A 25,228-nucleotide genomic window follows, 5' to 3' on the forward strand; every position below is an offset into this window, starting at 1 on the left:
GTTTTTTAGCTCGTCATATTGCAGCCACAGAAATTCTTTTGTCCATGAAACCATAAAGCTGCACTTTCTTTTTGCCTTATAGTCTGATTTGTCATAACTTCTCCGTTTTGTGGTAAGCTTTTCTTTGGCTGTCACTTCTTCACCCTGACCTGTCTTATTTGGCTCAGCAGAACTAAAATATATATCTGTCTGTGAAGGTTCTCAGTCATCCAGGTCATCGTAGTGAAATATATATCCTGCCGCACTCACATAAGCTCAGCGATTCTCTGCGCGATCAACCTCTCACATGTTTAAGCTGCGGGAGATTTCACTTGTCATGTTTGCATAGTAAGCTAACAATTAATAAGACGATGTCAGAGGAATTGGTGCACAAATTATCATCACTCACAGATCAGTGCTGTCGCTCTCTATACACAGTTCGCGCGATTGCAAAGTGAAAGCAAAAAAACAAGCGCAAATTCAAACACGATTTCAATATGTCACATATTGACAGTAGCTCACCCAATGACATAATTACCCAGCTACATTTCTGAAAGAATGCAAAAGCATTGACATATATTTTTCCTTCCTACAATAGCCCGACAGGCAGGGCAGAGATAGCCCCGGGACATCGGGCTAGCGATATTGCGAGCCCTGTATCTGATTGAGGAATCACTCATCTTTGGAAAAGAGAGTTTATTACAGAGAAATGTCTCTTTCCAAAATAAAAGCTATACTATCCGCTTCTTCTGGGCTATATTCTCAGCAGCATATTAAACATATCAGGTCTCCATAAGGAGAATCCTGTGCTAACAGCTGTCTAAATGACTCGGCTAAAGTTTGTAGCATGCATGCTTGTTGTTTTTGTCTTTGCACTAGGATGATGTCGGTGTAAATGTGCAGTCATATTCATTGTGTTCCCACTAGTGCTTTCAGGTTAATCTCGTTGAAATAACCTTAACGCCACAACACAGCAAATCTCCGTTAACGAGCTACCCTATACAGAGGGGCTAGACGGCCAACACGTTAACGAGCTAACTGCGCTAACACACTAGCTCCCACCCATGTAATTGAGCATTGCATGGCACATCCAACATACTGTTTTACTTTAGTCCATGACTCGCTTACCTTCAGGGTCATACGTCACATGAAAACCAAAATAATTCCAAACGCCAGATCTGAATGAGGGTGGGGAGGTCCACTTCTGTCTCGCTAGCTTGCCCTGCGCTCTTCCTTCTGACCATGCTGTCTGTGTTGAGCGCTCAGTGAATCTGCGTTCGACTACTCCGCCTAGGCTGCACTCTCGAGCCTAGGCGGAGTAGTCAAATGCAGATTCACTGAGCGCTCAACACAGACAGCATCGTCAGAAGGAAAGTTGATAAAATAAATTACAAATTTTGTATTGTTCTTTTTTTTTCTCCCCTTTGGTTTTCTTTCTTTCTCTCCCCCTCTTTCTTTCATTCTTTCCCCCTGTCCTATCCCACAGTCATGTCTGTCCCGTTTGCAACTGAAAATAAAATAAATTCATAATTATAATAAAGGTCAATCAAATGGACCAATATGATGATCCACTTAAAATAAATCCTCTTGGCATCTTTCTTGGCCTCAAGACAACAATTCTGATGGCTATAGATCCAAACGGGACACAAAAAAAAAAAAAAAAAAAAAAAAAAAAAAAAATTGAAAAAAATTGTATTGTTCGATACATATGCGTACCGAACCGAAAGCACTGTATCGAACGGTTCAATATCGATACGAATATCGTTGCACCCCTAATATATATATATATATATATATATATATATATATATATATATAAATTGTTGTGGAAGTTTATGTGGAAGATTCAGCAATTCAACTTAGTTAAGGAGTCATAAAGATAATACTTCTCCTTTTGATTTGAGCTGTCCAAGAGACTGCTAAAAAACCTTGATCCATTTTCTCATGGCTTTCTGTTACGGTACTACCGAGAATAGCATTAATACAAGCTAATTCAACAACTCCATAGACTTGTCTCTGGTATGCAAGGCCTCCAGAAGAAAATCAATTCAAAAATGTACTAATGCAAAAGAAGAGCTTTTATTAACATATGTCTATAGTTTGATATTCAGTCTTGCAGAAAAAGTTTGCTCAAGCTGTAGACACTTCAAGGATGACTGAGTTACTAAAGCAAAAAGTGCATTACAGTAATTTAATCAGGATGTGACAAAAGCATGGATGGGTTTCACTCTGTGTTGAGATGACAAGATTGGGCTGATCTTTAAAATATTCCCGAGATTAAAGAAGCATGACTGAAACATTTCTGTAATATGCAAATAAAAATGCGAGCTGGAGTCAGTCTTTTTTTTTTTTCAGACACAGGCATTACACAACTACAGCAAGAGTTCGGGAATTGTGCAACAGGGTGAGGGCTGGTGATTAAAATGTATGTTTTAGCTTTGAGCCATCGAACCTCTAATGTCAGGAAGACAATTATACAAGAAAGTCTGCAATACTCATTTGTGGGCTGGAATACTTTAAAAATGACATCAGTCAGGAAGCATAACATTAACAAATGTTTCTCCCTTTATTTTTCTATCATGGGAACATTTTAGAGTTTCAGGTATACAAGCAGGACTGCATGCAGTGAGTCCATACATTATGTTAATGGTGTCATGACCCACGTAAATAATAAGACAGATGATGCACAAATGAAAGGGAACCGAAATGGGGAGCAAAGCACAAAAAGTGAACAAACTGAGAAGTTGCAGTGCACAGTTTTCTTTTTATACTTTTGGTTTGAACATGTGAAATAAAACAACTGTACACCAGATGTAGTATTTCCTTTTTAAAGGGCCGGAACACAAGATTTGATAGTCCTGATTTCCTGGCTTATCGGCAGCCGCTGTTCTTTATTCAACAAATAAAATGGAAAAACAAATGAGACTCAACTTGCAGGGTAAAGTTGCTGATAATTCATTTGGAAATCCATCACAGAGAACAAATGAAATATCTGCTTTGATGGTGCATTCAAGGAAATGCGTAAATCTGAGAGCCTGCCAAACAGCAACTTTTTAATGTGAAGCATGATAGAAAGAATGAATGTCATCTTTTTTGCAACATCTGTGTCTGCCTCCTGTCAGAGGTAGACACAAAAGTTGATTTCCTCTCAGAATCACTCATCTATGACATGCTTTTGGAAACCCACTCATCTTTCATAGACATCCAGCTCACCGAATTTCCCTTGAATACATCATTGCGATTTAAAACATAAAATTACTCAACTTCTTTTTGCACTAATGACAGCAAGGTCTTATGAGTTGTGCTATATGGTATGTCAGCTGTACCGGTATGCCAGTTATGGTGTCTTGCATGACGTGAATTGTTCAAATACAGCTATAGTCATACATCTACTCCACCCACAGTGACATCGAGCCAGGTGAGTCAAGGAAGGACTTAAAGGTGTTTCATCTGACTTAAGAATAATTTGTACCACAAGGTTCGCAAGAATAGATTGTTTTCAAAGCTGCACTTCACAGCTCAGCTGTGGAAACATTAAAATAAGACAGCGGCAACAAAAAGTTGCATTACATCTAACCGGAAAGTGGAACAGAGAGCCTGTTAAGTGCTAATTCTCTAGCCCTGTGCCAAATTCTCTGTTAACAGAGTCTGTGTGCAGAATACATATTATTGTGGGTGTGTGGTTTTATTTGTGCTTTATTTCTCATTTTATGATGACATTTAAAGGTTTTAAATTCTACAAACAGAACAATGAACTGTTGGGAACCTATATAAAGACCCACTTATAAAGAGATATTGTACAAACTTTTGGTCACACCAAATAGTATGACTTTCTATTTCTTTTATAAGCATTATAAAATGGCATTTACATATTAGTTAATATGTGCGATGATGTGCTGCACGACATGTTTAATGAACATATTTAATAAAACAACTATCTAGAGCATACAGTAGCTCTAATGAGGTAGTGTGTAAAGTAAAAATAAGGGTTTTTACTTCTACCACAGCATAATAAAAGCAACATGCAGTAATCCATGTGCATAAAAAGGGATGAAAGGAGATTATACTGTGGTCCCACTGTACAGGAATAAGTATGATGAGAAGAAGCTCAGCCACTATAACATATTTTGTGTAATTACACCAAATGAAGAATTTCTCTTTAATAACAAGCATGATAAACGAGTCATCATAATCAAAATCTCAGAAATGCTGCATTCAACAAGAAACTCATTAGTTGAGGTTGAAGCAGCTGCTCTGGCAGATGAAACATCATTGATATCATTGAATTTCAAAACCAGCAAAATAAATTTCAAAACCAGCAAAATAAAAGGGTGATCTATTTGCTGCATCTTTGAGCTCCTCTGCTTTTCATTGGATAATTTCTGTAGCGGCTTTGAAAGTTGGGAATAAAACTAGTTGTAATACGAGGGTTGTTGACAGTTAAAAGCAGATCTGTGCTAGCTAATTAAAAACCAAATGCTACTCATGTAAACTGTGTCATTTACATTCAACCAAGCTTAAAAATATTCAAACTGCCCACAAGCTCTGACAAGATCTTTCAAGCAAGTGTGCTCATTTCTCTTGTCACAGACAAGCAGAAAGAAGCTGAAAACCATTACTCTCATGCTCTCTGTCACCCGCTGTAGTCCTTAAATCACTCACTCTGCTCAAATTTGCTGTTGTCAACATTTCCACATTATCTGCTCGGCCAAGGAATTTACTGGATCCCCCTGCTGCTTTTGTGGGGTTGGCGAGAAATGGCAAGGCATGTAACCCAGAGCCAATAATGTCACTTTCATATTTGATTTTTTTTTTCCTTCCTTTTTTAATCCCACGGTAACACCAAAACAAGCCCAAAAACTTAAAATATAGGGACAAGTGAGGCTGCGGTGAAGAAAGGGGGCAGAAAATAAGTAGGGAAAGTAAAGAAAAGTAGGTTCTTGTTTGGTATTCTCCCTCCATGCTGTGGGCTCTCTTCTCTGTGCTCTGTATTGATCTTCGAAACTGCCCTGTTTCCATTTAGCCTCTTCTCATAATATATAACACAGCTCTGATTTATTCACCTCCTTTCTCTCTCCTACTTTTCAATGAGGGGACATGACACTGAGAGACAGCAGGCGCCCGATCTGGCTGTTGGTTTCAGGTTATTGAAACCTGACCAAATAAAGAGAGAACGGCATCTGTCAATGACACCAAATGGAAATGATGTGTGGGGGGCATCACATTTACACTACAGGCAACCTCATGTTTTCAATGAAGACAGAATTACATAAAACAATGAAATAAATTCGTTGAATTTGCATGATTCATCGCCTATCCAATCTGTGAATGACTACACTATCTGGGATAAAACAAAATGTGCTAGAACATTTTGCTAATTGCAACCTAGTCTGTGCAGTAAACAAAATCACATTAATCACACCGGGGATGCAGCAGCATCAATAAATCACTATAGTAGAGTAAAACAAAGCAAAGCCATCACACAGACACTAACGCACAGTTTATTTTCTTTAAAGGGAGTAAAATTGAAACAATATTTCAAATTTGTTTAATGGATTTGCACAAAATAACAAACTGTGTTTGCAAATGACTCAGTGGCCGTCCATCATCAACATTGCATCAGTCACACACACTGACTCGCCTCTCCCCTGCTCATTATATCAGCTGCAAGCTGTGCTCTCACAGACAAATGCACACAATGTACACAGCATACGTTCTGCCTTTTAGATCAAAAGACAAGCTGAAATCTAACTATCACAGTGAGTTGGCTCAGATGATTTAAATCAGGACATTTTTTGACAATTTATTTCCTTTCTCAGAACAGATATGACAAATTCATGCAGAGTCGCCCATAAATCAACTATAACGAAAATGATCATGTAGCTGAACTGTACTGAACTGAAGACTATTCCTACACGAGCAGCCACCGTTTTTATGCCGTATTAGCAAACAATTACATCCCAACGTCTAATACGAAACAGTTCATTTTTAGTGACTAATCAATAAAAAAAACCTCTCACCTGAGCCATTTTAGCTTCTTTAAGCTTCTTTCATGTTTTGGTTTTAACGTCAACACACTTGCATCTTTGTGCACAGCTGGATGCCCTAAAAACCTACTAAGCAATTCATTACCTCAAGCATACCAACACAGTATACAGCTGGTGAACACAGCTTAGCATTTAGCAGCTGAAGATCCAGATATTTTCCCTCAAGAATTGGTGGAGATCAAAACAGAGTGGAAACAAGCAGAGTATGGAAATTATTTTTACAAAATTAATCCAAGTGCTGTTGTTGCCCCGTGTCTGTTTGTTAACATGCCCACTGTTATAAGTTTATCATTGTTAGCTGTTGTATTCACACATCACTCAGTGGCCAGAAATTGGGCAAAAGGACAAATACACAGTAAACTATTTGCTTGAAACTGGGGCATTTGGAGGAGCACAAAGCAGTTCAACCTCAGCTGGTGTGTATTATTATTAGTACATTTTTTAAAGTCAGCTTCTTAAATTAGCAAGGCAAGGCAAGGCAAGGCAAGTTTATTTGTATAGCACAATTCAACAACAAGGTGATTCAAAGTGCTTTACAGAGACATTAGAAACAATAATTACACAGTCAAAATCAACACAGATCACAGCACTCTGATCTGATTTGCTTTCTGTATAATGCTTTGAACAAACTGTATTTTCTCACCTGCATTATTTATATAAAATATCATTATTTACTGCCAGTATAATGTATCACTGCATATGCTGCTATATAGATATTTTGCCCCACCCCTCACATGAGCACTATTGTAATCTGTGATTGTTACAAATAAATGTTCACAAAAGCCTCTCAGAAGCATTTACTGCCTTTTAGCTGCGTTTGCAAACATAGTTTGTTCCCGACATTTATGTTTTCACCAGAATGTTTTATATTTTAATACACCCTGTTGAGCACAAAGTCTGGTCTTTTGTTTATTGCGAAAGTGTTTCAGTGACAAGCTGCGAAGCAAGTAAACCACAGCAGAATTTCAAAGCTGACAAACAATGTGGAAGCAGGTTTGTCACAAGGTGGAGACTGACACAGGCGCAGTTTACTTAGGGATATTTTGTTATAAATATGACTGTTTGGAACACATTGAGCTTACCGGCGGATAGCTAAAAAGCGTTATGTGCTCCAACACAAGAAGGTGAATGAACTGTACCCATCAGGAATTCAAGCTGATCACATCTGCTGCTCTGCGTGAAGGCTGTGATATTAAAAAAGTATCAGATGGGTGGAGTGAGTATGACTTAGTATGTGAGAGTCTGGCTTTTACGTGCACATGCCTAATTCTTGCAAGAGAATAATATTCTCACAAAAGGGCACCAACACCCAGAGGAAATGTTCCACTGAAACTGTACAGAGGGCAAATAGAAAGAGAGAGTAACAAAGAGAGAGAGTAATACATAAAATAGAGAGAAAGAGAGCCCTCCATGCATGCTGGCTCCTGTTCTTAATTATAGTAAAGCACTAAAGTGCCTCATTCATTTCAGCAGGGTGGGGCGGCGGACTGTGACAAAGGAAAAAAAAAGAAAAAGGATAAAAAAAAGAAACATTTATATAATTTTCACCTCAATTTATTCAAGTGTGATACAACACTAGTATGCACACACACACACACACACATACAGAGAAAATTCAACTTCCCTCAGCTTAATTCCTTCCCAGATGTTTTTGCGGTTGATGTTGGTGGGAGGGGGGGTTCAAAAACACACACCCATATTAAATGTTTTCAGTTAAACAGGCAAGAGAAGAGAAGAGAAGAGAAGAGAAGAGAAGAGAAGAGAAGAGAAGAGAAGAGACAAAAACAACACAAGCACTTTCCTCCGGTTGATTTATGTGATTCTATTACATTAAACATTCTTTCCCCTGAGCAGGCTCAGCTCCCTAGCAACCATCGCTCGCAGCCCTAATGTGTCTGGCACAGGGCCAGGGAAAGCTGCCTGCCTTATTGATTGCCAGATTGAAAAGTTTGCATTTAATAGGTCCTGTAATACATGAAGGAATTATTCAGAGAGGCTCCTTGTCAAAAACCCAAATTGGCTCTTTTGACTATAAAAAAAACAACGGGGGCCGTGTAACAAATGAGCTTTCAGAAAGCTCCTCTTTTGTGCCTGAAATGAAATTCGATGTAGCTTTGACCCTTCAGAATTATCACTGTCACCAGGAAGTAAACTCGAAACTGATAGCTATGAGGTTCGAGGCCACGTTGTCGCTTAAGATGAGGAAGACAAGTTTGTGCCATGTTGATCCCCTTTTGTGCGGTGATGGATTGGCCCTAAACACTGTTCGCTGTCTGGTCCCCGGCTGCATCCTGACTAATGAAAGACTACTGCTGGGTTTTGGGGGTCAATCCACTTATAGCGCAGTCAATTCAGAGAGTAAAAAAAGCTGCTCTGCGAGAACCCAAAATGTGCAAATACCACAGGGAGTAAATTTAATCAACTATCTGTGGTTGGAGAAATACAGCTTCCTTTCAACTACACAAACAAGTGAAACCCTTCCCCGTGTCTCTTTCCCTCTCCTCAAACAAGCCTAAAAGCTGTTACACCCAGGTGATGATACTCTATCTGCTATGACGGCCACTCTCATTTGTCACGCGGCTCTGTCCGACACAAACTCAATTGAGCAGCTGTGATCAGAAATCTCAGAGGTTGTCAGCAACAGAGAGAATGAGGAATACATAGAGAGTTTCTTTGGCTCAGCCTGTAGAAGACAGCATTTTCAACCGCACATATCATTCTCCCGCAGAATGAAATGGATGACATGTTTGCCTTTAAATGTATCTTTAATGGGACAGCGAGTTCCCATTTAAGTGAGTTCTGCTGGAAGGTTAGAGCAAAGGAGGGAGAGGGAGAGAGAAAAAAAACACATCTTATCAGGAGATTGGGAATTGGGTCAGGCAAGGAATTACATGCCATTCTAGATCAAAGTTGCCGTGTGTATTTCCTCAAAGAAGGGTCCCTCATTATCAGCTCAGACTTATTTCTCAGGGCGTATACTCAGCATAGTGTGCAAAAGGAAACATAATTTAATGTGTTTTAGTAAAAGAATGAATAAAAAAAGAAAAGAAAAGAAGAAGAAGAGGGACAAAAGAATAATACTGGAGGCTATTTGGGACAGGCATGTTTCCCAATGGTAAAACTGTAATGAGAGAGAGAGAAGAGAGGGGGTGTTTGCTGGAGATGCTGAGGGTGGGGGGGTGGGGGTGTTGTTGTCATTCAGCATGGCTCCATTGCGAATTCCTGTCATTAAATATGAACTTCTCTTTCTCCCTCGCCCTATCTCTCTATCATCAGATCTGTATAGAGGAGGAAGGCTTTATATAAACAGCCTGTGCAGTTAAGCCAACTGGAACCCTTTTCAATAATTACATCCAGCACAATACTCAATTTACATTGCATTTATTTAGCTGGAGGATTTGACAATGTGGCAAAGAAAAGAGTGACATTAGCAGTAGATGATAACAACTAGAGCGGTGCGCTCCCCAAGGGGAGATGTTTTAGTCTGTGGCTTAGAGGGAGACTTTCCAGATAGCAATATGTCATTAAAAACCAGTGCCATCTGTTCACATTTCTTGTTTATGTGCTGTCATGGATATAAACCGTACTGAAGATACAAAAGCAAATCCGAGAAATGCAATCTGTAGGATTTTCTCTTGCATTCTTTGCTGTGCAATTAGTTGTGATTACACATTCCAGCAGCACCACAATAAAGAAAACAAGACCCACTAACAATTGTTTTCTCTCCACAAGCACTAATGATCTCTGTTTGAAGTTCCCAAGCTCAGTCCTACACAAACAGTTTTCACATAGCTGCTGTCTCATTCGCCTAACATACACAGTATCTGGCGAAACGAGCAGGTAATTTCTGATAAACTGCAGCCGTCTTGGCTCTAAACTCATTCATTCCAGATTACAGAACATGACCTCTGATGTGGCAAACCTCCATCCTGCGCTTTACTAACAGAGCTGTAATTACTGTAATGCAGCACATACAGTGTTTGTAGCTGCTTGTCTCACATTGCACAGGACTGATAAGAACTTCAGTGAAGAATATCTACCAGCTGTGATAACAAGTTTATGTGCACTGGTCATTCATGCCAAAAGGCTTCTTACTTCTCTCTGCTGTTTTTTTTTAAATATTATTATTATGAAACAAGTCCAAAAGGAATCTAAAATGACAGTGCAAGATATTTTATTTGTTCTGTATAGTGTTGTACTTTGACTACAGTATAATGACAAAGTGTTTGACATGAAACGAAAACAACATGAATCAGAGATTCTTTGGCAAAGGCCTTTGTTGTCTAAGAAATAACTTGCTAAGTTAGTCTTCGTGATGCCTGACAACATGGGTGTGTCATACTTTGCTCTTCATGAGAGTCCAACACAGCTGTTTTTTCCCTTCCCATTCAGTAATTATCCTCAGCAATATAAATAAAATTTTGCACCTACTCTACAAGGCAGCAATTCTGTGACTAGGCTTTTGTTAACTTTAAATATTACCCTCTGACACTGTGAATGAAACAACAGCTTTCCCTGAGTTATGGCTGACGGGAAAATCGGGGAGGGGGGGAGGAGGGGCTGGCTGAATGCCTCTCATTTTGCCAAGTGCTCCTCGGGCCACCACATAACAAGGAAATGGACTGAAAGGTTGAGAAAGAAGACAGAGAAGCATCAATGATCTATTGTTTGCAGGAAGGGCACTGCATACAACTCCTCTGGCAGTTAATATATCAAAGAAAGCCAAACATACTACACCATCTGCAACGAGATATTTTGCAAATACACATTACGTCATCTGTAGTTCTTTGGCTTAATAAAAGCATTAAGAACAGCTATGTACCCAGGCAAGTATGTGTGACTATGCGCACACACTCCCACAGCTTCCAACAAAGGTCTGGAATCTATCAAAGCTTCCAAATTACAATTACCTTTCAAAGGAGGAAAAATGCATTACAGTACCTCTGTGCTGTGAAATGAACGCAAGGCTATAATCTATACTGTGTACTACAGTTTACACCCTTCAGCTTGGCTGTGCACCTGTGTTTAGTTCAGCCTTACACATTATGAAATATATTATGTGGATGTTGAGAAGCTGATCCGCAATCAGCAATGAAAGCTATTTTTACCTTGGCAAGGGTCTGACTCAAAGTGTTTTTCCAACACTCTAATGCTATGATACAAATAAATGGTTATTTAATGTTCACACACTCTCACATACTGTAGAAGTCAAGAAGCTATTATTATCATCGTTCTGCAGAGTTCAGTCTTATTAATTCACGCACCTTCAAATCTTGAAAATAATGAGCCAAGTCTCTGGTATTATTAAGAGAGACAAGTGGAATTATTAAACTCGCACAACTTGGAAGCTCACAATAAACTGATAAAATCTGTGTTTAGTTTTGTAAGAACAACAGAAATGTCACTTAGGAAATATTTTATTACAGCATCAGATTTAATGTATCTCTGTTTTAATGATGATGCAAAAATCTGTTCATTTATCTTCAGATCAGACACAGATGTGCCTGTGCTGATAATTATATGTTATTATAAAGTAATTAACAAGAACTAATGAGGCAAAGGTAAAGTCCTTGAAAAAAGTTAGCAATTCCAGTTTGGAAACTTAGTAATGTCTGTTTGTCCATCCATCCATTCAGCTGCTCACAGGGTTATAGTCTTACATTTCTATATCATTACCACTGATATATTTCACTACTGTAACTGGTAATATGTATATAATATGCCAAAAAAAAGTCAAATTCTGGGCCAATACTGACACCCATATTTAAAAACAACAATTTGGCCAATAGGTGATCTTTTTTTCTGTTATATCATCGATTAATTTGCTTTTTGTTGCTCTTCATCAGACCATATTTGCCAATTATCCAGTGCAAAACGGATTGAATACAACAGATAAATATCAGCAGCCATCAGTAAATGGCATCTTATTTGCTGATAGCTTATACTGACGTTTGGCTAATATATCAGTGCATTAGCAGTCATTTACTGAATGATAAATAGTATTTTTGTGAGTAAATCTTACGATGTGCTTTGCCAAAACTATCATATACATAATCAAAAGGGAAAAAAGAAAATTTTCCCTGACTTGCAGCGAAGTAGAATCATCAAACAGTATAAAATTTAAACAGTTGAAACTAAAAGCAACTAAAATGCCTCAGATCTGCACTTCAGTCGAGAACTTAACACTGCTCATGTTGTAGGTTTGACTTTCAAGCCTTTTTAATAAGCACAACAGGGCGTCCAGAAGAGGACATGCATTCATAAAGCAGATGGACTGGCATGCTCATAAAAAATGCAGGGTTATTAATTGTACAATCTGTGATGTCTAGAAAGCCTACTGAGCAGCACCAAAAAAAACATCCATATCTATCTATCTGAAGGCAGAATGTGAGGCTGTCATGCAGAAAGAAACATATCGGGGGAGATGTACAAAAAACCTCAGCACTGAAATATTAATGCTGCCGTAATCCTTTAAATAGGCATCATATTACACATCATGTTTTGACATAGACTAATACAGAAATCTCTCTAAAAAGTCTGCTGGTTGGGTAACGCTTAAGTATGAGTCAGAGTAACTGGAACAGGCAGGCGATTTGCTTAAGAAAAGAAAGCAAATGTTTCTCAGTCAACACACAGCCTCAGATAAAGCCTCATTATCCATGTGATTTTAGAGCTTTCATAACAGCGAATCATTAAAAAGAATAATTTAATAATGAATCTATCAGGGAATTTGTCTTGGAGGCAGAGCTGCTAGCGCATTATGAAAGCACCTCACTCTGTTTCTGTCTATTTAAGATGCCTGGCAGAGGTCACATCAATAGCATCTCTGTTGTTCCAGACCTGACTAATGGAGAGAAGAGAGACACAACTGTTGTTTCAGACCTCCCTAATGGAGAGACGGAGCTCTTCATTTCCTCTGAGGCCATTCTCATTGTTTAACCATGCACCAGCCTTCAGCCCCCTTCATTGCATAAGCCAAAAAAACACATTATGTGACAATCCAGAAATAAAATAACACAAATTATTGATGAATATAGCTATCCAAAGAAGCTGAATTTGATTACGGCGTGAGCCATAACAGGATATGGCTCGACTGTTGGGTGGTCTCTTTCTCTTTCTCTCTCTTTCTCCCATTCAAATTCGAGGCATGCTCAAACATCTAATAGATTTTTCCACCCCAGCACACAATTTACTGCTTACAGATTTAGAATTCTCTGGCTTCCGGCCAGGCCACAGTCAGAAGGGAATTAATGATATGAGCACATCAGTGAGGAAAAACAGCTTGTGATTCTCTCTCCTACAGGTCTGGGCATAATGAAGAAGATACTGCCATAAACCCCCCAAAAGAAAAAAAAAACATAGCAAAGGAGGAGAGAAGAAAACAGGAGGGGGTGAGAAAGGCACATAATCAATACAAACACTCCATTAAATTACTTCAAAAGAGATTTTGGACAGTTTCTAGAATTAGTTCTGCAGAGAAAAAAAAGCAGAAGGGGAAGCAAATATGTCTGAGGGGCGGAAAGCAAACAAGTGCAAACGATACAATCTGCCACATGCTCTGAACGGAGGAGTACAGTGGCAGTGTGTCTTACGAAAGCATGGCATTCTTTCTTTGCCTGAGTCACAACATACCATTACTCTTGTAACACCACAACCCAGTTGTCTTTATCTTTTTCAAGAAACTGCTTACTCCTTCCCACGTTGCAGTCGAAACATAAAACGCTTTCACGTGTGATAGTGACTCAGTGTCCCAAATATTGTTCTGTATTGTCACCAAGACAAATCAACCATGAGAAGACCGCATCTGTCTGTTTCCTTATCACAAGTCCCTACCCGTATAAACATTCTGTGACTCTGTGAACAGTCTCTTCTCTGAAAGAGGACAGAATCTACCCTCTACATCAAATTGAAATGTTCCGACTGAAATATTGTCAGGATATCAACTCGGGTATATGTGCCAAGCCTGGCATACAGATCAGATGTTGTATCGGAGGGAAATACAGCGGCTATATCCCCCGAGTGAGCGAGGCTGTAAAGATTCTTGGAAAAAAAAAGCCAGGTACGCGTGTCACGGGCCTATTACGCCTTCGAGATCAATCAGTGTAAGTGACAAAAGCGACATCGCTAAATACGCTCAACCACATGTCAGCATTTAGACTTAAAAGTGTGCCCGTGTCCTCCTAACGGTGTGAAATTTCCTCTTTGTGTTACTGTCGATCTGCTGCAGCTCAATACAACTCAACGACATCAATGCAAAGAGGGCACCTTAAGTCATTCTGTGGGTCAAGACGACACAGAAAGGGAAAAATGTTTGGACATGACATGGGAAATTTGTCCAAATTTTCATGCTGTTAACATTTACTTAAAATAGCTTCATACACACTTAAAAATCACATCAGCAGTAACTGTCAGTTACTGAAGTTGAAGTGTCAGTTCTGAAGTTGCATTCTGACTGACATGTGAAGGTACAAGTGTCATTTCCTGTTTGCATAAACTGGTGTGTTGACTTTTTGTATAACAAGTTCCAAAACCAGTATTCATGCAAAGTAGCTTATCCTGTATGGAAATGATAGAACCATACATCATTTTTTAATTCAATTTTGTAGTGAAGGTTAGGTGTTTATCCGAGAGTTACGTGTTTGATTCTTAGCTTCTCTAATTCCCAAGCTGCCCTTGGGCAAGAAACTCCACTAGTGCATAGATGTGGAAAATATGTAGGTTCCTTTTAGACAAAAGCACCCTCCAAATGTATTTAACTTGAAACTGCATACATTATAAAAAAGGTCAGTTATGATTTAAGCATAGAGCTCACAATAACGTGCATTTTCATTCGAATCTGTTATGTGAAATTTGGACATTGACACACTTACTGGATAGAAACATTATTCAAAGAACTCTATTTGTGGCTTTTCATACAACAAAAAGTTGCATAATGAACATGAATTTCCTTGAATTCCAATAAGTGGCTTTTATTTCCATTACTAACTGAATATTGCATGAAAATGTTCTGCCAGATCCAATCCATCATTTGTTGGTTAAACATCAAAATTACAGCTTTGAGCAGCACTGCACATAGTATGTAGTATTTTTTTTTATTAAAAAATAGATGGAGTCATATAATTTTCATTTTTGTATGGTTGAATCTTCAAAGGTGTTAGAGCATAGAAACAGTATTTAAAAAAAGTTAAGGAGATGGGCGAATTCACCATCCCTGCAATTCACTCTATTTTTTTCTGCCAGCATGGTTCCTTTAGTCTCAGTGTTTTCTTGGAGAGCCCTGATCCCTCCAACTGCTGAGGGATGAACTGCCTACAGATCATACTATGGGTGAGGGCAGGAGTCATGAACACCATCTATGTTCTTTGAACGCAGGAGTCGCAAGCTATGACCTTGTATAATCCTCCACATCATCTCAGCTCACAATCTGTTCAGTAGCATCCACACCGAAGGCTTGAATTAAAGAAAGACAAGACAGAAAACCTATTGAGCTATTTTGTGAGCATGAGCCATTCTGTCTTTTTTTCTCCAATCCTTTATTATTTTTCTTCTACAGCACTCTGTGTCTCCCAGCACAAGCCTACAAACTGTATCAGCAGATACAGCTCTCAAACACTCGGCCTCGTAGTATACGACCAGAAACCAATTTCGGCAGGCAGCAATGAAAAAAAAAAAATGAGGCCAGTCCTCTAGGGAGAGATAGAGGGGCAGAATGTAAACTTCCCTGGCAAGCCATCCCTGGTGGATTGAACTGTAAAAAGAAGCTCTAATACCCACTCCAATACAAGATAAACTGAGTGGACAGTTTACATTACCTGATTAAGTGAATTACACCACAGATTACATAAGTACTGCGAAATACATTACATCACCCATGCAGACTTGCTATCTCTTTATCGTTAGTTAGGAATTTGAGTGAGACAAACACAGTTCAACACAACAATTTTTCAGGGCTGGAGATTCTTCAGAAAAAAACCACACAGTTCTTAAAACAGAACTGCAGATTGCCTCAAATCAAGTACTTCTGTATTTCCCTTTGCTATTTTGAGTTCAAGCGGGTTCACACTGATAACTCGGTGTGAGTGCACTAGTACACTGATGGTGGACTTACAATGGTCATAAAGTTGACTGACATTACATGCTTCTTACCCTCGGTGGGTAACCACTTTGGCTACGTACAAAGGCTTTCAATGGTGAGGCTAATGCAGTGCAGCAGGTCCAAGAAGGTAGGAGGAGCACTGCTGATAGGACTATCAAATAGACATCCAGATATATATGGTGCTTAGCCAAAACTGGACAGATTGTAAAGGTTCCACTGTACAGTATGTTTAAGCATGGGTCCATCTTGTGAAGCAATGCCCAGCTTTGTTTATAAAATACACGTTTTTCCCATGTATTTAATTTTAGCTGCAAAGATCTACACAACATTTTAGACTCCTAAAATAGGTGCCTTTTCTTAAAGTGGCGGTGGCAAGCTGGGAAATATATTATTTGTATTTCCTGACCTTGCTCTCTGTCATTTGTGGAAAATTCCCGTGAACATGTTGACTTTGACTACGCAACAATTTGTTTTTCAGCAAGTGTCTTATTGAGTAGTTTGTCCATGAGAGAGGGAACATAAGATTGAATGTGTTTGTTCAAGTATGTAAAAGATATCTGCACCAGGGGGTATCATAGAGTTGTTATATCTGCAAGAATGCTGCAGAAGATGATTTAAAACACACTGTGAACTCTATTATTTTTGGGGGGTTTTCTGTGTTACCCCAATGTCCACACTATAGATTAATGTATGAGTGTTCATTGGCTTGCTAAGCTGTAAACATTTAGAACATTTGGAGCTAACATTCAAATGCTGCAACTACCAACAGCTTACCAATACGTTCACTCTGACACAGTCAAAAATCACCTATTATGCAATGAGGTACAAAGTGTACATTGTGTGCTACATGGAAGTGTAGTAATGGAAGTATTTGAGGAGAGACACAGTGTCAGAGCCAGAATAGATGTTTCTCGTTTTTCCAGTTTTGGTGCTGAGCTAAGAAGCTGCAGCAGCTTTAAATATAGCATAAAGATATTACCTAATTTTGACCTTCTTGGCTAAGAAAGTGACAAGGCATACATGTCAAAACTTAACTTTCAACAGATGACATTGTTAAAAGACCAAAGAAAGACACCCTGTTATTTCAGGTATGGCACTTTGTGAAACACTTGCTGGAATTTGAATTATGATACCAATAATTTCTCTGCCTTGAAGGTTTTGCAGAGCTGCCAACGGTGCAGGACTGCAGTAAAGGTCACTTGCTTCTAATTAATTACTTTACTTAATGTGGGCATCTTTTGTTACACTTTTTACGCATTTCTGAGGAGAGAATACAGTAGAGCTTTGTTCGCTTACCAAACCACAAAACCCAATGTAATACAGATGAAAACAAAAAAATGTCTTCCTGCTGCTTGAAACACATTTGTCTTTTATTTTTCACATGTTGCCTGTGAGACACAAATGCACAGCAGTGCACTTTATTCACGCTGGCAGCATGCCAGGAAAAGTTAGGATGCACACTTGGAAAAAAAAAAAAAAAAAAGAAGTTTTCCTCGATAACAATGGCACACTTTATTGCTCTTTAGCTCACAATGCTTTTCTGTGCAGCTTGTGGTATTGCTGCAGTATCCTGTTATGAGGAACAATCCAATTCTTCTGACATAGTTACACATCAGCCTGAGAATAACAATCAGCAAATGCATCACTCAAGTTATAAAGAAGGCTGCCACTTCAGGCTAAAAGAATCTAAAAAAAAAGAGAAGAAGAAGCGTGTAGAGTTGTATCATAAAAGCATTAGTTTAGTCAATGAGCGAACGTATTGTACAGAATTACAAGCATTCAGCTACAGGATGCTTTAAGGCTACTTTTATATCTGATCTGCTGCTGCTGTGGTATGAATATTTCATTTTGGTAGTCAGCAGCATTGCAGTGGCATATTTCATATTTCTCTCCCAAACTCTCTGCCTCTCTCATATTGTTAGACTGTCAACAACTGACACACGCCAAAGATATAGTGAACAAACAAACAAATGGATAAGTGAGTGCACACCACTGATTGTCGGTGTGTATCATGCGTGTGCATCTATGTGTGTATGTGTGTCTCTGGTGCCCTGCCAGAGCCTGAGCCCGTTCTGCTGACTGGGCAGATTCTCTGGCGGAGTGTCCCATCGGAGTGACAAGTGCATTTAGAAACAGCCTGATGGAGTCATTAACGGCAGCGCTGCTCATTAGCAACACATGCACACACACATGCATTCACGCACACACAGAGGCAGGCTCTCAGTAGCAACAGCGTTATCATCAGGTTATTACACCAACAACAGTTAAATCTATAAATTCTAGACTATACCACACGTTTAAAGAAAATCCAAATAAGGAGCATAATACCATTTCAGAAGCAAGCTGACACATCTATTTATGAAAGCGAGCAATCATAGACACACACACGCGCCTGCAGGCACATTCACGCTATATTGATTACTGGAATAACAACAAAGCATTCATTATTGATCGCCTTGTCCTTTTTGCGTATGAGATTCAAGCAATGTCGAGTAATCAAGGGCATTACAGCATCACACAGAAACACAACAGCCTCTCTTCCCGGAAGATCCTGAGCAGAAAACACTACAAGAGTCATCAATAAATCACTATTTTCTACAGAAGAAAAAAAAGTATTTTTAAAGCCTGTAGCAGTTTTACTTCCATGTTGGCTTTAGGAATAAGATGGTTATTAAAAATTAATTATTAGAGGATCAGGAAGCTAAAAAATTCTGGCTTGCTTAAATCGCAAGGAAAGGCACTGGTGATCTGACAAGAAATACTGTAATTGATGGCATTTCAAGCATGTTTGCTATGCTATGTAAAACCATTATAAGCAGTATTTGGCATTGCATCACAGCCAAGTGAGGGAAAGGCAAATAAGTAGGAAAAGGCTTCAAAGGGAACATAATGTTCTTTCTGATTATTAGGCTCAAATGCCAGAGTTTCCTATCTGAATCAGATGAGTCATCTCCAGAGACATCCAGCTTTACGTTGGGGTTGATTCATGGGTAAGGCTGTAGTGAGAACCCAAGAGCCTGCTTCAAGAAACAAGCATTCACTGACACTTAATGGCACGGTGTACATGATGAATACACCAGACAGCCATTCAGATACACACAGCAATGATCCTTAAGGCTGCTGAGCTACACAGCCAATTATGATCTGAACTGATGGATAAGACAGTATCAGAGGTGCCTTATACTGCAGTTTGATGTAACTCAATTATTTATGACATTGCCAGCAGAATGATGTGATTTTTGCAGTGCAGTCTTTGTTGTTGTCACACTCAGAAAACAGAGCTGTAACACTGTAAGATGATAATATGTTGGCAAACACACTGCCATTACCTCTAGCCTGCTTGTATTAGTGTGATTCTTAGCTCATTATAGCGGGAGTAATTCCAACTATGCACTGATGAATTACTCCAGTCAAGACAACACTTGTTAAACCAACCAAAGGACAATAAACATATGATGATAAATGGTGAACATGGGACACAAATACATAAACATTCAACACAGCAGCCCAGAGAAAATGGAAAGATGACAGTAACCTTTTGGAATGAAGGAAAATAATAAAAATAACCTCATAAAAGGCTAAAAAGAAATTGAGGTCTCTGCCGGAGCTCACCTAGCTGTGCCCTCTCCCTCTGGACATCCTTGAAGTTGAGTCCACTGGTAAGGGTGCTCTCCCTGTAGCGGTGGAGGGCCTCCCTCCTCCCATTGGTCCCCAGCTCCCGGAGCACCGAGGGTTTCAACGGCTCGGCCTTGAGACTGTTGTCCCATCCTGAGAAGTCTGGTACCGTCCACTTCACCAGGTCCTCCAGTCGCACGATCACCTTCTCAGACAGCGCAATTACTTCGTGCTGAAAAGAGGCAGGAGCAGAATCACGTAGCGAGTTACATAAACGCAGCTGTGCCACGGAAATGGATCATCTAGTTCCACCACAATTTTATGGCTCTGAAATGGTTTTGTTGCATAGACACATAAACATTTCAAAACAGCACATCTCCAAGTATGCAGATGTGCTATTTTTAATAACCGAGACCAACAATAACCAACTGTGGTGTGTAAATAATTACACAACTTGGGTTTATGAGATTAGAAAACCTAAAACAAACACAAATAATTATAGAATACAGTACAGAAAACACATACAGGTTCAAAATTATACTTTTCTAAAAAAGAAAAACTCTCATAAAAGTGAAAGTGTTGCTCTGAAATATACTAACGTAAAAGTAGCGTCTTAAGTAAAGTATTGCACCACATCAGGTCCACTACTCAAACTAAGCTGAGCATAATCAGGGTCAAAGTTTGGGTAAAAAAAGAGAGGATTAAAATTAGACCAAAGATCAGAGTCGAAATGAGAGTTTATAGAATAAATAGGACACAACAGCTAAACGGCCTGTGTATAATCTCAATTTGTATGTGCATAAAGTAACGTTATGGCTTTGGATGCACCTTAATGTAAGTAAATTACCGCACCATGAATATGGATGATGTGGATGATTGCTGAATTGAATTTATGCCAGCAACTAAATCAATGTCATTGAGGACATAGGTGTTTTTGACTCTTTGATTAGCGTTTAGGAAGTCGGGCTCCTGATAATCACCGTGAATGTTAAGATTTTATGCTCTAAAATGACAAGACGCACTCAGTGGCTATGATTACACCTTCAAAGTGAAGAAGAGCAGTTGAAATGTAATTTGTTATACCGGGAATGTAATGAATGAAGAGGAAAACGCTGTAGCCACAGGTTTCTTCAGTGCACAGTAAAACTAATGTGGCACTGTCAGGAAACTATAAAATGTAAATTTATAGCAGTGACGCGCATGGTTGACACAGAGGCAACGTTTTGTGTACATACTTCAGTCTGCTCAGTTGGCTTGCTTAATAAGATTTGTTCTCCCGTCTGTGTGTGCTTCAACCTATTTTTTTTCCTACGGTGGATTCAGCTCCTTTTAATAACTCTCATGCTCAAAAGAACTACAAGTCCAGAGGAGGGAAGGAAGCAGACATGCTTAAATGTGTTTCCATTTGAAGGGCTAATGGCTGAAGTGCTTGTTACCAACAGAATGGAGTGCTGTGCTGTAAGATGGCTATTACAGAAACAGGGAAATCTGGAGGACAGATGTGTACGGGCAGAAACGCAGACACACTGAGTAGGTCTCTGATGTTTACCTTGGTTATCTCCAATTTACCAGGCATCTGTCTGCCTGTACTTATTTCCCCTCAAAGAGCTGTCGACATTAAAATAACAGCCATTTATGTCATATCAATGTGTGTTGGCAGAGGGTGTGGACAAAATAAAGCTACACTTTAGAACAAATCCTTTCTTTGTGAATCTTTAAATGTTAAGATAAGCTGTTTTTTTTTTAGCCATTTAATGTCGTATTTGTTTCGAGTTTGTCACCAAATTCCAGAAACATGCATATGGCTTTTGTGTGTTTCAGATTCTCCCTGAGTGCTCTGTCTATACAATTACCCATATTCAGTTCTCACATCATTGCAACTAAAGGCATATCAAATCCCAACCAGTTGGAGACAGTATTTCCTTATAAAGGAAAAGCCTGCGAGGGATAGCTTGATATAGCTGTGCCTCCCTCACTAAGTAGAAACATCAAACATGGGTTTTCGGTCTTCTTATAATGAGCTGTCTTCAGCTGTCAAGTGGTGGCGGGTGGTTGTAACCGGCTTTCCATGCAATGAAAAACTGACTGCTGTTTCTGCCTTCAGAAAAGCCGGCCATTTGAATAATGTAGAGCAACAGTAAATAGCATTCAGCCTGCAGCCAAAAACCACATTGTAGTGTATTTCTACAGAATTACCTACTATACTTTGATGCAATCTCTTGACAGCATATTGAGAAACAACATCATGAAATATTGCACTTGAACCCATTTACAGCTAAAATAATGCACTGAATGCTCAAACAGTCAAACGGCAGTAATTCAAGTCTCCCAATAGCACACCGGAGCATACACGCAGCTATATCAAACCTTAAAAACACACAGCCATTCCCTCTATATTAATCAGGTGAATGACATGGTGCCTTGTGTGACTGTCAACAGATGCTGTTTGGGGACTTGTTCGGCTTGAGAGCAAAACACAACAGGTGAGCGCAATTCAGGAGCTGTCAACACAGTCCAGAATATAATCAGTCTATGAACAGAGCTGCAGCCCTGAAAACAGGCTACATCCATTACTTTGCCATATAATGCCTTTCCTTTCCCTTCTGTACTTTGGCTGCACAACTTTACAGCAGCGAGTCTGTGAGCTGCAGCAGGAAGATGAATTTTGGCTTGTGGTTTGCATAAGTCATGATATTTGGTTGAGAAATGTTTAGGTAAAGAGTTTGGTAATGTGCTGTGTTTCCGTAAAAGGCTTCTGAAAACCAGCCAAGTCCGTAAGTTGTTGAGAAATTATCAAAACAGCAGCATTGCACCAACCTCTTTTGCCCTTACACTGAGAAAAACACTGAACTGCAGCTACAACAAATGACTATTTCCTTCATGACTTTTAGCCTGGAGTCAAAGTGGCATTGCAAGAGAAAATATTTAAAGCTGGGCCCACTCAATATTTGATATCAAATTAAACTGAACATTGTTGATATTTTTGAATAAATATTAAACTCCTAGAAGTTGTGATGTCTCAGTTCTGAGTATATTCTGAGCTTCTTACACCACAGCAACAGAAACCTGAATAGTTTTCACACTACTGGGTCAAACGAGAAATTTAAAGGCACTGATCTAGCAACAGAAGAACCCCTCAGCTAGTCTGATTGAATATCATCAGACATGAGGGCAATGGTCAGTTTGTTGGGGGGCTATAACTGGTAGATATCCAGGCCAGGATCTGTACCATCCACTTGTTATTGTTTATGTATAATGATAGATCATAAAAAGCAAAATTGGGATCATCTGAAGAACCCCTGCATGCTATACCAAAGGCTTCTCAATAATGTGATTGTTCAAAGAAACCACAAATTTCCAGTATCAGTCAGTAAAATTGATTAAGAAAATAATGCGTAATAATAGGGGAAATGATGACTACAATAACTGCTAACCTACTTGCTAAACTGCTGTTGACTAACATTCTGTCAGCCCCATTAATTGACTAATTTTACTAAGATTAATCACTGTAGCAGCGTTGCAGGGGTCTTCTTCTCACTCCTCTGATTTGGGGCGTCTTGGGGCCCTGCTCCTCTGTAAATGCCGCCCATCCACACTGTGCTGTCATTTCGAGTTAGGCAGTTGATAGTTTAGCAAAGCGGCAGACACAGCCAGCAGGCCACTTGATAATATAGGTCAGAGGACTACAAGCCTGCAGCCACGAGGTGACACTCCACATCAGCAACACACCAAATAGCCTGGTGTCATTTCATTGACACTTCCGACACAGATGCATTAGAAGCATTTATACACAACACTAAATATCTTCATGTGTTGGCATAATTTTACTGTGGGTACATCAATAAGCCCATATAAACACAAACTGCTCCTTTTACGGTTGAGTTAAAATGCAAGATAACACATTAACAGCTCAGTGTTACAGCGTGGCTCCATACTTCTATCAATAATTTATGTTATTACTGCAGCAGCATGATATCTCCAAAAACATTACTGAGTGAATTTATTGCTATGACTGCACATAATGGACTGAAAGTAGAAAAAACAGCCTGCTGCTGCGAAACTGTAGATAACTCTGTTCCAGAAACCCATGACTCCAGCAATCTCATTGAAATTAAACTCGCTAAAATCCATATCATTCAATTTATATGGATGCAATAGTGTACTGGTGGCAAAACAGCACATAAGGGACATTCCCAATCCTATATTTGGTGATCCAATTACAAACAATGTACCCTGAAATATTCCATATCACTCCAAACAATTCCCTGTGAGAAATCCACGCCACTGTGCGCGAGCATTAAGGCAGACATTCCTGACTGTCAGCGTTCTGCGGCGGAGCATCTCATCGCTCAGACGGGACTTTCAGCTTGAGAGTCAAGGGGTGCATGCTCCCAGTTGGTGGGTATCTTTCTATACTATGGGCACACACGTACACATACACACAGTGCTCCTGTCATGCTGGGAAGGTTTCAGCCTGCTGCCTCGGAGAGGTCAGCACTGGAATTCCTAAGGCCAAAGGAGATTAGTAATTGAGTAATGGACATGGTGACATGGACAATGAAGAGACAGAGAGCGAGAAAGAGAGAGGTGGAAAAATTGAGAGAAAGAAGGAGAAAGAAAGAGAGAGAGAGGCTAGGAAACACAATATGAGTTCATTATCTATCTCCCCTCCCCATGACTGACCTTGGCTTCAGTGTCCCAAAACAAACTTATCTGGGAATTAAAGAGGAACTCAGGGGAGTAAGCCTGGAACAATTGAATTAGAATATTTTCTTTTTGAGACTGCCTAAAGACTACAAAGAGTTCAAAGCATTGCATTTAAAAGGTGACTGTACATTATGTACTACCACTTAATTGAAGCAGTTTATTCACATGTATAAATGTTGCTGTAATATCGGCAGGGTGCTGAACTCATCTTTTATTCACTGATTCCATTAAGCAACTTCACTTACATCGGCCAGGGTGATTTATGAACTTTGCATTCTTTTGCAGTTATAACGAAAGAGAGAAATAGCAAGATAAGAGGAGTTTTCAAAGCCTTACTGAAAGTGGGTGAGGCATCCATCATGTAAGGTGACACCACAAAAAAGCTGTGTCAGCTCCCTTGAATCGCTGCAGCTTTGTATCCTTGTATTTTAGCAAATGCGCACGCAAAAATAAATAAATAAATAAATAAATAGAAATACAGAGAGACTGAATGCATGTTGATTCCACATGCTCCATCTAAGAGAGCGCAGTTAAGAATTAAAAATATTGGCTGGAGGATTTAAGCAAGAGCTTCCCATCTGTGGCTGCATTCTCCTCAAAGGTTATAATAACGATCCACTATAGCTGGGGGCGCTGGAGTCATGCATCAAGGCAAATGTTTGCCTGTTCAAGTGGTTAGTCAATGACAAAGTGGAAAAAACTGAACTAAAGAGCACCAAAAGTCTTCTGTGTGTTGACAAACAGGCTCCGCTGTAACATATCATTACTTTAGCCTGCAAAGACA

The 25,228-nt window shown here is 39.4% G+C and overlaps 1 protein-coding gene across 1 annotated transcript in view; it reads right to left on the reverse strand.

The window, feature by feature from the left end:
* Nucleotides 1-25,228, reverse strand: part of arid5b (AT-rich interaction domain 5B) — a 78,136-nt gene that overhangs the window by 48,246 nt on the left and 4,662 nt on the right. The window contains exon 3 of the mRNA XM_085427614.1: nucleotides 19,735-19,969. Within this exon, the coding sequence (XP_085283740.1) occupies nucleotides 19,735-19,969 (235 nt within the window). The remainder of the gene's footprint in view (nucleotides 1-19,734; nucleotides 19,970-25,228) is intronic.

The sequence above is a fragment of the Rhamphochromis longiceps genome, linkage group LG13, assembly GCF_057381845.1.
Source record: "Rhamphochromis longiceps isolate RC_006_pf linkage group LG13, R_longiceps_female_GT1.1, whole genome shotgun sequence".
Classification (NCBI taxonomy): Eukaryota; Metazoa; Chordata; class Actinopteri; order Cichliformes; family Cichlidae; genus Rhamphochromis; species Rhamphochromis longiceps.